Here is a 14,044-nt window from a genome sequence, read left to right on the forward strand (position 1 = left end):
GTGGACATCTGGAGAATGAATCAGCAGATGGACGATATCTCTCTCTGTGTCTCCCTCTCTCTAATTCTGACTTAATTTTTTTTTTTTTTTTTTTTTTTGACAGGCAGAGTGGACAGTGAGAGAGAGAGACAGAGAGAGAAAGGTCTTCCTTTGCCGTTGGTTCACCCTCCAATGGCCGCCGCTGCAGCCGGCGCACCGCGCTGATCCTGGCAGGAGCCAGGAGCCAGGTGCTTTTCCTGGTCTCCCATGGGGTGCAGGGCCCAAGCACCTGGGCCATCCTCCACTGCACTCCCTGGCCATAGCAGAGAGCTGGCCTGGAAGAGGGGCAACCGGGACAGAATCCGGCGCCCTGACCGGGACTAGAACCCGGTGTGCCGGCGCCGCAAGGTGGAGGATTAGCCTATTGAGCCACGGCGCCGGCTCTAATTCTGACTTAATTTTAAAAAAGATAATTAGGGGCCAGCGCCACGGCTCAACAGGCTAATCCTCTGCCTTGCAGCGCCGGCACATGGGGTTCTAGTCCCAGTCGGGGTGCCAGATTCTGTCCCGGTTGCCCCTCTTCCAGGCCAGCCCTCTGCTGTGGCCCGGGAGTGCAGTGGAGGATGGCCCAAGTCCTTGGGCCCTGCACCCCATGGGAGACCAGGAGAAGCACCTGGCTCCTGGCTTCAGATCAGCGCGGTGCGCCGGCCGCATCGCACCGGCCATGGCGGCCATTGGAGGGTGAACCAACGGCAAAGGAAGACCTTTATCTCTCTATCACTGTCCACTCTGCCTGTCAAAAATAATAATAATAATAATAATAATTAGAGGGACCAATGTGACACAGCAGGTTGAGCTTCTGCTTGCAATCCTGGCATCCCATATCAAAGTGCCAGTTTGAGTCCAGCAGCCCTGCTTCTGTTCCAGCCTCCTGCAAATGTGTCTGAAAAGGCAGAGGATGGCCCAACTACGTGGGCTCTCTGCCACCCGTGTGGGAGACCAGAATGATGGAGTTCCTGGTTATTGGCTTCAGCCTGGCTCAGACCTGCTGTTCAGCCATTTGGGGAGTGATCAAAAGATGGAAGATTCTGTGTGTGTGTGTGTGTGTGTGTGTGTGTGTGTGCTAGCATCTGTTGTCTCCAGAGTGAACATTAGCAGGGAGCTGGACTGGAAACAACTTAAACCTGGGCACCAATATGGGAAGCAGGAACCACAAGCATGGGCTTAACTGCTGTTCTACAACACCCTTTTCACACAAATAAATTTTTAAAACATGTTAAGGGGGGTCTGGCACTGTGGGGTAATAGGCTAAGGCTCCGCCTGGGGCACTGGCATTCCATATAGGGGCCACCTGATGTCATGGCTGCTCCTCTTCCAATCCAGCTCTCTGCTTACGATCTGGGAAAGCAGTGGAAGATGGCCCTCATGCTTGGGCACCTCACCCACATGGAAGACCCCAAAGAAGCTCCTGGCTTCAGATTGGCTCAGTTCCGGCCTTTGCAGCCACTTGAAGATAAACCAGTGGAAGGACAACCTTTCTCTGTCTCTCCCTCTCTGTAACTCTATCTCTCAAATAAATAAATAAAATCTTAAAAAAAAAAATGTTAAGGGACTGAACATTGCGGTGCAGTGGGTTAAGCCACCTCCTGTAACACCAGCATCCCATATGAGTGCAAGTTCAAGTCCAAGCTGCTCCACCTTCAATCCAGCTCCCTATTAATGCACCTGAGAAAGCAGCAGAAGATGGCCCAAGTGCTTGGGCCACTGCCACCCCTGCAGGAAACTGGACGAAGCACCTGGTTTTGGCCTGGCCCAGCCCTGGCTAGTGAGACCATTTGGGGAGTGAACCAGCAGATAGAAGACATCTCTTTCTCTCTGCCTTTTGCTTTTTCTAACTCTGTCTTTCAAATAAATACATAAATTTTAAAACAAAACAAAACAAAAAAAAAACTATGTTAAACAAAAAAATCCAAAGATACAGGCTGCAGGCATACATCTGACACAGCAGTTAGGTTGCTGCTTAAGTTGCCTGCATCCCATGGGACTAGCATTGTGGCACAGCAGGTAAAGCCACCTCCTGCAATGCCAGCATTCCATATGGAAACCAGCATTGATTTCCGGCTGCTCCACTTCTAATCCAACTCCCTGCTAATGTGCCAGGGAAAGCATAGGAATATGGTCCAAGTCCTTCAGCTCCTGTCACCCACATGGGAGACACAGAAGAAGCTCCTTGTTCCTGGCTTTGGATACGGCCCAGCTCCGGCTGTTGCGGCCAGCTGGGGAGTGAACCAGCAGATGGAAGACCTCTCTCTCTGTCTCTGCCTTTCAAATAAAAAATTTTTAAAAAGTATATTGATGGATATATATGTTATATGCAAATATTACACCGTTTTATAAAAGGGAATTGAGGCCAGTGCCGCGGCTCACTAGGCTAATCCTCCACCTCGCGGCGCCAGCACACCGGGTTCTAGTCCCGGTCGGGACACCGGATTCTGTCCCGGTTGCCCCTCTTCCAGGCCAGCTCTCTGCTGTGGCCCGGGAGTGCAGTGGAGGATGGCCCAAGTGCTTGGGCCCTGCACCCCATGGGAAACCAGGAGAAGCACCTGGCTCCTGGCTTTGGATCAGCGCGGTGTGCCGGCCGCAGTGTGCCAGCCGTGGCGGCCATTGGAGGGTGAACCAATGGCAAAAGGAAGACCTTTCTCTCTGTCTGTCTCTCTCTCTCACTATCCACTTGGCCTGTCAAAAAAAAAAAGGGGGGGGGGGAATTGAGCAGTCTTGGATTTTGGTATTTGTAGGGGTCCTGGCATCAATCCCCCTTGCATACTGAGGAATGACTATCTTTATTTCTAAACAGATTATTGACACAATAATATATTAAGTAGATTATATATATATATAAAAAAACAAAGAAACCGGCAGAAGAATGTAAAAACATTATATTTAGAAGTTGGAATACACAAATGTTCCATCACAAGCACCTCAAGTACCCACACTGGTAAAAATCCAAAGCCGTCTTTTTTGGCCCCACCGTTTTCCAGTTTGAACTCTCACAGCTACACTCAAGCTACTCTGTTATAACAATTTCTGTTTCCTGAAGTACGCTTTTTTCCCCACACCTATGCACAGGCTATTCTCACTGTCACTCTCTATTACTCATTCTTCAAAGTTCAACCTAAATGTTTATAGTAAATTTGCTTTACCTTCAATCAGTTAGTGATTTCTCTTAGCATCTTGCTTAAACCACAAGAACACCACCTTGTTTTAATTATTTATATCTACTACTCCACTACATTAAAGAGAACACAGACTATAGTCTATCCATCTTCACAGCACAGTACTTAACAGCACCAACACACTTAATAAGCATTTTAGAAACTATTTTCACTATTTATAATAACCCCTATATATTCCAGATCCTAGGAATAACTGGTACATTATCTACTGTACTACACATATTTATATAATATATATGCTGTGATCAAGTCTAACAACCTGAAATAGCAAACAATCTAAAAGGTAGTCCCTATACCTTGAATTAATTATGACAATTCCAAGTCCACTTACAAAAGAATGAAGTTCGACCCCTTTCTTACACTAGACACAAACATTTAACTAAAAATGAGTTTCAGATCAAAATTTACGAGCTAAAACTACTGATGTTACAATAGTAAAACGTCAAGTCATGATACACGTTACAATATAGAGAATGGGAGAAAACATTTGCAAATTATGTATTTCAGAAGGGACTCACACACAGACTATATAAAGAACTCTTACAACTGAATAATAAAAAGACAATCCAATTCAAAAGTGGACAAAAGGGGGCCAGTGCTGTGGCACAGCAGGTTAAGCTGCCGCCTGCAGTGCCGGCATCCCATATGGGCACTGGTTCGAGTGCATGCTACTCCACTTAGATCCAGCTCTCTGCTATGGCCTGGGAAAGCAGTAGAAGATGGCCCAAGTCCTTAGGCCCCTGCACCAGTGTGGGAGACACAGAAGAAGCTCCTGGCTCCTGGCTCCTGGCTTCGGATTGGTGCAGCTCTGGTCGCTGTGGCCAGTTGGGGAGTAAACCAGTGGATGGAAGACCTCTCTCTCTCTCTCTCTCTCTCTGCCTCTCCTCGTTCTGTGTAACTCTTTCAAATAAAATAAATAAATATTTTAAAAAAAGGCAGACAAAAGATCTGAAAAGATATTTCTCTAAAGACAAGACATAAAACAGTCTATAAAAACATGTAAATATGCTTAACAAAATCAGCAATTAGGAAAAAACATCAAAACAACAAAGAACTATCACTTCATATCTATTATGATGGCTGTAACAAAAAAATAATAATAAGTGTTAGTGAGGCTATGGAGAGACTGAGACCTTTATACACCACTGGGAAGAATGTAAAATGGAACAACCCTTTTGAAAAATAATGTTTTAATCCTGCAAAAGGTAATGTTACCATATGACCTAGAAATTCTACATGTAGGTATATCCAAAAGAAATGAAAACATATGTCCATACAAAAACTTGTACATCAACGCTAACAGCAGTATTCACAGTAACCAAAAGGTGAAAAGAACCAAAATTTCTATCAGTAGACAAATGCATACATCAAATGCAGGATACTCATATAATGGAATATGATTCAACAATGAAAGTAATGAAGTACTGATAAATGTTGTAATATGGATGAACCTTGAGAATGTGTAAAGAGAAAGCAGCCAGCTACAAAACACTTTAGCCAGGTCCAGACCCAGCCACTGCAGACTACTGGGGAGTTAACCAGTGGATGGGAGACCTCACTCACTCCGTCCTTTTGCCTTTCAACTAAACAGAAATAAAATAAATTGATTATAGTAATGGTTGTTCAACTGTCAATATTCTAAAAACCATTGAAATGTATACTTTTCAGTTGGTGAACTTTATAATTACATCTCAATAAAATTTTAAATAGAAAATTCAATTTTTTTTTTTTTTTTGACAGGCAGAGTTAGACAGTGAGAGACAGAGAGAAAGGTCTTCCTTTTCCGTTGGTTCACCCCCCAAATGGCTGCTACAGCCAGCGTGCTGCGGCCGGCATGCTGTGCGGATCCGAAGCCAGGAACCAGGTAATTCTTCCTGGTCTTCCATGCGGGTGCAGGGCCCAAGCACTTGGACCATCCTCCACTGCCCTCCCGGGCCACAGCAGAGAGCTGGAGTGGAAGAACAACCGGGACAGAATCCAGGGCCCCAACCGGGACTAGAACCTGGGGTCCCGGCGCTACAGGTGGAGGATTAGCCAAGTGAGCCGCAGCGCCAGCCAAGAAAATTCAATTCTAATCACAATAATTTTTGTCTATTATGTCTTCAAAGGTCCCAGGCAATTTTAAATTTTTATGTGCAGAAATTTTTAAAAATAAAGATAGGAGCCAGCACTGTGATAAAGTTGGTTAAGCCACCATTTGAAATACTGGCAACCCATGAGTGATGGCTTGAGTACCAGCTGCTCTACTTCTGATCTAGCCTCCTGTTAATGCACCTGAGGGGGAGGGGGAAAGAAGGGATGAGAGGAGGAGGAGGAAGAAGAGAAGGCAGAGGAGGAGGAGAGGAGACTGGTGTTATGGTACAGGGGGTTAGGCCCCAGCTTGCAACACTGGCATCCCATAACAGGGTACTGGTTCAGGTCATGAGTACTCCACTTCCATTCAACTCACTGCTAATACACATGGGAAGCAGCAGGGCATGGCCCAAGTGCTTGGACACCTACCATCAAACAGGAGGACCTGGATGTTGTTGTGGGCTCCTGGCTTCAGCCTGGTAGAGCCTGGCTGCTGCAGTGACTTGAGGAGTAAACCAGCAATGGAAGATCTCTCCCTGCTTCTTTCACTCTGTCTCTCAAATAAAAAAATTATATACAACTTAAAAATAAATTAGATTGGGGCCAGTGCTGTGGTGTAACAGGGAAAGCTGCCAGCATCCCATATGGGTGCCAATTTGAGTCCGAGGTGCTCCACTTCCAATCCAGCTCTCTGCTATGGCCTGGGAAAGCAGATGACCCAAGTGCTTGGGCCCCTGCACCCAGCTGGCAGACCCAGAAGCTCCTGGCTCCTGGCTTCTGATCAGCCCAGCTCTGGCTGTTGTGGCCATTTGGGGATGGAAGACTTTCTCTTTCTCTCTCTCTCTCTCTGCCTCTCTATAACTTTGCCCTTTCAAATAAGAAATAAATAAATCTTAAATAAAAATTTTAAAAAAATTTAGATATGGGGCCGGCATTGTGACATAGTAGGTTAAGCCTCTGCCTGTAACACTGGCATCCCAGATGGGCACCAGTTCAAAACCCAGCTGCTCTACTTCTGATCCAGCTTCCTGCTAATATGTCTGGGGGGAAAGCAGCAGAAGACTGCCCAAGTGTTTGGGCCCCTGCACCTGTTGAGACCCAGAGAAGCCAGAGGCTCCTGGCTTTGGCCTCGTCCAGCCCTGGCTGTTGCAGCCATTTAGGGAGTTAAACAGCAGGCGGAATACCTCTGTCTCTCCCTCTCTCTGTGTCTGTAACTCTGTTTTTCAAATAAAAATTCTTTAAAAAACAATTCCATAAAATAACTTCCTGGAGATTCATCTATTTTTTAAATAAAACAAACCAAGTGTTTCTTTGGTCACAAGTGGTCCTAGAACTCTATACTTTTCAAAGTGGTTTTCAAAAAAAAAAAAAAAAAAACAAGCACGGAAGTACCTGGCAAAGCAGCACACAAATGACAACTCAGTAAAACTCAACTCTAAGAGATAGCTGGTCTCCTAAAGAACACAAATGATGATGTCAAAAGATAGCAAAAAATATGAAAGACATGTGTAATCCAGAAGGCTAGCAATGCTATCCACAATTCACTGTATTTGAGAAGTTGCTGTATGCTGTGATATAATTATGTGATATGGTTTGAAACACTTCCATGGCAGTTTCCAGCTCTATATATTAATTAAGCAGTCACAAATATATTTTGATCAAGACCATTTGAAATGAACAGAAACTTGAATTAAATAATTAAAAAAGAAAAAAACCCTAGTCTTCTATATACAATCCACTCTTCTGAAGTCATCTCATCTCAGATCAAGAATACCCCGCTAAAAACTAGAAGAGATGAAGATGGTATCAAGGCTCAGTTCAAAAGTTCTTTAACTTCCAACTATAATTTAGCTCCAGAGGGTTATTAGATACCCTAATAAGGAAAACTTGAGATAGTCCTTTTTGAGTCATGAAAGAATCACAAATTATTGACAACAATGACAATTAAATAACAATACCAACCTCCAGGAACATTTGTGAGGATTAGATGACGTACATATAAGGTGCTCAGAAAGTGTCTAGCACATAGTAAGTAAAGAAATGTTATTTTTGGTTTATAGTATCAAAAATTCAGGGGCTGGAGTTGTACTGCATCGTGTTAAGCTGTTGCTTGGGAGGCCACATCCCACATCAGAATGTGGGTTCCAGTACTGGCTACTCTACACTTCTGATCCAGTTTTGTCAGTGCTCCTGGGAGGCAGTGGATGATGGCTGAAATACTTGGGTTCCCACTACCCACACAGGAGACCCAGTTGGAATTCCCAGCTCCCGATTTTGGACTGGCATAGCCATGGCTATCACAGGCATTCAGGGAGTAAACCAATAAATGAAAGATCCCTCCCTCTTCCTCTCTCCCTCTCTTAGTTATTCTGCCTTTCAAATAAAGTAAAATTTTTTTTTTCAGAAGTGATATGTAAGGATGTTCCAATTTGCGTGACCACAGACATCGCAGCAGAAACCATAGAAGCCATGAAGGGGTGAGACAAGACATTCACCATGCTGAAGGAAAAAAACTGCCAGCGAAGAATACTGTATCCAGTAAAGCTATAGAAATAAAAGAGAAATAAGGACCAGCCTTGTGGCACAGCGGATCAAGCTGTTGCCTGCAATGCTGGCATTCCACGTGGGTGCTGGTCTGAGTCCCGGCTGCTCTACTTCCAATTCAACTCACCCCTTATTAATGCGCCTGGGAAAGCATCAGAGGATGGCCCAAGAGCTTGGGCCCCTGCACCCATCCAGAGATCCAGATGATGCTCCTGGACTCAGTCTGGCCCAGCCCCAGCCCCAGAAATTGTAGCCCTTTGGGGAGAGAAGCAGTAGATGGAAGATCTGTCTAACTATGCCTTACAAATAAACAAATCTTCATTTAAAAAAAAAAAAGAGAGAGAAGCAAAGAAAAAGACATTCCCAGAAAAACAGAAGCTGAGAGTATTTATCACTGCCAGATCTGTCTTACAAGAAATGCTAAATTAGGGCTTTTCTGAACTTAAAGAGTTGCTACCAAATAAAAGAAAATATTGAAATGTATGAAACTCATTAGTAAGAGTAACTATACACATTCAGAAGGCTGCAACGTTGTAAACATTGTGTATAACCCATTGATATCTTTAGCATGAAGAGTGAAAAGCTAAATAATTAAAAATACTAACTATGTTAATATGCTAAGAAATAGGCAATATAAAAATATGTAAAATTCAAAAATTAAAAATGTAAGGGGTAATGGAGTGCAAGTTTAGCTTTAATTACTTTTTCCTCTTCCTTTTGTTTTCTTTTCCTATCTTTATGATGAGTGCTGTTACTGTAATTCCAAAGCAACTTCTTATATTCAAAATTTTTTATAAGTCTCATGGAAACCACAAAGCAAAAACTTATAATAATCAGCAAGTAATTAAAACATACCTCTAGAGAAAAACATTTAGCCACAAAGGAAGACTGCAAGAGAAGGAGAAGAAAGAAAACAACTAGAAAAAACCTTTAAGTCTTTTTCACCAAGATGGCACCAAGGCTGAAGAAGGAAGCTCCTGCCCCTCCCAAAGCCAAAGCTGAAGCAAAGGCATGAAGGCCAAGAACTCATCCATAGCCACAAAAAGATCTGCACATTACCCACCTTCCGGCAGCCCAAAAATCCTCAGAAGAGCACCTGGGAGAAAGAAGCTTGACCACTATGCCTTCATAAAGTTCCCACTGACCACTGAAACTGCTATGAAGAAGAGGGAAGACACTATGCTCACTGTGGATGTCCAAACAAGCACCAGAGATCAAACAGGCTGTGAAGAACCTATGATAATGACATGGCCAAGGTCAACACCTGGATCAGACCTGATGCAAAGAAGGTATGTGTTCCTCTGGCTCCTGATTATGATGCTTTGGATGTTATCAACAAAATTGGGATCATCTAAACTTAACCTAACTGGCTAATTGTAAATATTTGCTTTTTCACCATTAAAAAAAAAGAAAAGTTAGAAAACAAGTTAGAGGGGCCAGCTCCATGGCGCAGTAGGTTAATCCTCTGTCTGTGGCACCAGCATCCCACATGGGTGCCGGTTCTAGTCCTCTTACAATCCAGCTCTCTGCTATGGCCTGGGAAGGCAGTAGAAGATGGCCCAAGTGCTTGGGCCCCTGCACCCCCGTGAGAGACCGGGAAGAAGCTCCTGGCTCCTGGCTTCGGATCGGTGCAGCTCCGGCCGTTGTGACCATTTGGGGAGAGAACCAATGGAAGGAAGACCTTTCTCTCTGTCTCTTCCACTCACTGTCAATAACTCTACCTATCAAATAACTAAATGAAATCTTTAAAAAAAAAAAAAAGAAAATATTTGTAGTAAGACTTTATATATCAATTATCTTAAATGTGAATGGATTCAATATTCCAATTAAAAGAGGCATAATGGCTGAATGGATTTAAAAGGAAAAAAAAAGATAACTATATGCTGCTGGTAAGAAATTTATTTCTAAGGATACACTTGAGCTGAAAGCAAAATGATGGAAAATATCCGATGCAAACAAAATGCAAAAAGAAAGCAAGAATGGCCATATTTGTATCAGATAAAGCAGACTAAATTAAAAGCATTAAGAAAGCCATCACACAATAATAAAGGAGTCAATTTATCAAGAGAAAATAACTATTGTGTGTGTGTGTATCCCCAAAATCAGAGCACCTAAATATTTAAAGGAATATCAATAGACTTAAAGGAGACAGACTCCAACACAGTAACAGTAGGGAACTTTTAACACACCATTATCAGCAACGGCCAAACTGGCAACAAACTTAAACTGCACCTTGGGCCAGTTGGACGCAACAGACATCTGCATCCAACAGCTGCAGAGTATTCTTTTCAACAGCATATGGAACATTCTCCAAGAAAGATCATATAGTAGGTTTCTAGAAATTTATTTATTTGAAAGGCAGAGATATAGAGAGTGAGGGAGAGACAGAGATTTTCCATCTGCTAGTTAACTCTCCAGATGTCCACAAAGGCCAGAGCTGGGCCAGACCGAAGCCAGGAGCTTTCCAGGTCTCCCACATGGATGCAGGGACCCAGGCACTTGAGCCATCTTCTGCTGCTTTCCCAGGCACATTAGCAGGGAGCTGGATTGACAAATGTATGACAAATAATCTCTGCCCTGACAGTTCTAAAAATTTAACTTGCTCATGTTTTCCGCACCTGTTTAAGTAGTTATCTAATAGGGAAAAACAGGCTGGAACTAATACATCTTTAGCTTTTACTACATGCCTGGAAATACACTATATACTTAGATATTACTCATTTAATTCCCGAAATTGAATTTACCACTTAAAATGTTAATCTTATCTGTCGCATTTCTCCCCCACATTCAGTGGCAACACAGATCTGTTGACTATCTCCTCACATCCAGCACATACTAATGACTGTATGTACGTGTATAAGAATATCAGAGCTCAGAAGTACCTGATTTAGCTCTTTTTAGCAGTGCAAATCACCTCCCATTCCAGCTATATCCTGTTTATTGTGCCTTTAGTCTTACTGGCATATGTATCAATTGTTATTATGTATCAGTTTCAAGTGGAATAGAATAATCTGAAACATCTCTATATTTATATATTCCAACAAATCTTTAATGATGTGTGATTTCTATATGTAATGTCACATTTCCTGCTTATACTCATATAGAGAAAAATCATAACACGTTTTAGACAGTCACTAATTCTTTTAATACCACAAAGCTGAAAAATCCTAGCAAATATTAAGAACTGAAAGTTCCTGGGGATGGTGCTGTGGCCAGTGCTGACATCCCATACGGGCACAACTGAGACCCAGCTGCTCCACTTCCAATCCAGCACATTAGTAGGGAAGCAGAAGATGGCCCAAGTACACACCCACGCAGGACACCCACCAGAAGCCCGTAGCTCCTGGCTTTGGATCCGCCCAGCTCTGGCCATTGTCACTTGGGGAATAAACCAACATATGAAAAAACTCACTTGTGTGTGTGCACTCCCTCTCTCTCTCTCTCTCTCTCTCTCTCTGTGTAACTCTGCCTTTCAAATAAATAAATCTTAAAAAAAAAAATTGAGAGTTCCTACAGAGGGATAAATTGCAGTTAATTATTACTCAATAAATAAATTTATAATAATAATGAACATTTTTACTTCAAAAGAATTTATCTGGCCGGCGCCACGGCTCACTAGGCTAATCTTCCGCCTGTGGTGCCGGTACTCTGGGTTCTAGACCCAGCTGGGGCACCAGTTCTGTCCCAGCTGCTCCTCTTCCAGTCCAGCTCTCTGCTGTGGCCCAGGGAGGCAGTGGAAGATGGCCCAGGTGCTTGGGCCCTGCACCCACATGGGAGACCAGGAAGAACCACCTGGCTCTTGGCTTCGGATCAGCGCAGCGCACCAGCCATGGCGGCCATTTGGGGGGTGAACCAATGGAAAGAAGACATCTCTCTGTCTCTCTCACTGTCTAACTCTACCCGTCACAAAAAAAAAAAAAAAAAGAATCTGTCCAACAAACTAAACCCCTATATAAGCTTAAAATCAAACTGTAGATACTTTCAGTCAATCCAGAAAAATCTGTTTGTTCTCTGAGTACATCCTTCAAAAAACATTCAGAGCTGGCACCACGGCTCACTAGGCTAATCCTCCGCCTTGCGGCGCCGGCACACCGGGTTCTAGTCCCGGTCGGGGCGCCACATTCTGTCCCGGTTGCCCCTCTTCCAGGCCAGCTCTCTGCTGTGGCCCTGGAGTGCAGTGGAGGATGGCCCCTGCACCCCATGGGAGACCAGGAGAAGCACCTGGCTCCTGTCATCGGATCAGCGCAGTGCACCGGCCGCGGCGGCCATTGGAGGGTGAACCAACGGCAAAGGAAGACCTTTCTCTCTGTCTCTCTCTCTCACTGTCCACTCTGCCTGTCCAAAAAAAAAAAAAATCAGAGTGCAGTTTATGAGTAAAGTATCAATTAATCTGGACTAGAATTAAAGTTCTACCTCAAGTTCAAAGACCATTTGTTTCATTTTTAAATAAAATCCTCAAAACATTCATAAGTTAAGAAGGGCAGGGAGGGGAGGGCATGTTACTAGTGGTATCATAAAATACAAAAATTGAGTAAAATATCTGTTAACCACAACATGTCAATTGTAAGATCAAGATTTCTCCTCTTCAGTTAAGAAAAATACTCTATCCAAGAAATTGGTAATTTCAATTTTTCTCTGATCAATGAAAAACTTTAACATTTTAAGGGAGAAGGCAAGAAAGAAGTAAACATCAGGAGAAACAAATAAAATCACTCACAAAGAATGACATTATAAATAAAACTTTATTATTCAAGATACATTTCACAAATGTCTTAAAAATATCACTTGCCACAGATTCAAATCCAAATTTTTCCAGGTGCCATATATGTTTCTAGGTTACATATAACTTAAAAAAATTTAATTAAAATGTGTAAAATGCAGCAAATGTCTTAAAAATTGAGGTTTCAAAGTAAACACTCAGAAACACCAGCAAATAGATCTGACCTTTTCAAGTGGCTTTCCCAAAGAGTTTCCAATCAATTTCCAGTCATTCAAGACTTCTTCAACTTTGGAAATAAACCTAGGGAGGGGAAAAAAGCTTTTTAAATGTTTAACTGAACATTTTTCCTATTATACAATTTCTTTAAAAAGTTTTCTAATATTTTAACATTATGATTAGAGAATATTTGGTAAATTTAACATGGTTATGTTAATGGATACAGAATAAAAACAAAGATTTAGCTCAAGGATTTTTTTATTTTGATTCATTTAAGTCTACTGTTTACCTAACAAAAGCATTCTGCCTTCTATAAAATATAAATTAAGAATAAATTATTAAAATGAAAACAATAAATTTTGGACAGAAGTAAAAACTGACTAAAACAATACTATTAAAGATAATTATAAAATCATTAATTTCTCCTCTACTTCAAAATAACGGACCTATTTTTCTTTTAAATGTATTTAGAAATAGCCTGATTTGGCTCTCCCCACTTCCCCCATAATGAAAACATCTTGGAACCTCGTTCATTAAAATAAAATCAGTTGGGGCCACCGCCTGCAAAGCTGGCATCCAACATAGGCGCCAGGTCAAGACCTGGCTGCTCCACTTCCTATCCAACTCCTTGCTAACGTGCCTGGGTAAAGTAGTGGCACATGGCACTCACCTAGGGGAACTTGAAGAAGTTCCTGGCTCCTGGCTTTAGTCTGGCCCAGCCCTGGCCATTGAGGCCATTTGGGGAGTGAACCAGCAGATGGAAGATCTCTCTCTCTGTCTTTTCCTCTCTCTGTATAATTCATTCAATTAAATAAATAAATCTTTTAAAATAAAGAAATACACAAAACAAGTTTTAGAGGAAAGCTGACAAGAACTCTGTTAGCTTTAAAAAAAAAAAAAACTGACCTCCAGACTTAAAAACTATTCACTGTTTAATCTTTTTAAGATTTTATTATTGTATTGAGAGGTAAGAGTTACAGACAGTGAGAGGGAGAAACAGAAAAGTCTTCTATCCACTGGTTTACTACCCAAATGGTTGCAACAGCCAGAGCTATGCCAATCTAAAGTCAGGAGCCAGAACTTCTTCTGGGTCTCCCACGTGGGTGCAGGGACCCAAGCCCTTGGGCCATCTTCCACTGCTTTTGCAGGCCATAGCAGAGAGCTGGACAGGAAGAGGAACAGCTGGGACCAGAACCAGCGCCCAAATGGGATGCTGGCACCACAGGTGGAGGATTAACCTACTGTGTCACAGCGCCTGCCCCAATTGTTCAATCTTTAA

The 14,044-nt window shown here is 42.6% G+C and overlaps 1 protein-coding gene across 4 annotated transcripts in view; it reads right to left on the reverse strand.

Annotated features, from left to right (window-relative positions):
* The window catches only part of RAB3GAP1 (RAB3 GTPase activating protein catalytic subunit 1), a 117,029-nt gene that overhangs the window by 97,538 nt on the left and 5,447 nt on the right, over positions 1-14,044 (reverse strand). For all 4 annotated transcript variants that reach the window (XM_002712424.5, XM_008258517.4, XM_070071007.1 and 1 more), the window contains exon 3: positions 12,774-12,849. In XM_002712424.5, the coding sequence (XP_002712470.1) occupies positions 12,774-12,849 (76 nt within the window). The remainder of the gene's footprint in view (positions 1-12,773; positions 12,850-14,044) is intronic.

Source organism: Oryctolagus cuniculus, chromosome 3, assembly GCF_964237555.1.
Source record: "Oryctolagus cuniculus chromosome 3, mOryCun1.1, whole genome shotgun sequence".
Lineage (NCBI taxonomy): Eukaryota > Metazoa > Chordata > Mammalia > Lagomorpha > Leporidae > Oryctolagus > Oryctolagus cuniculus.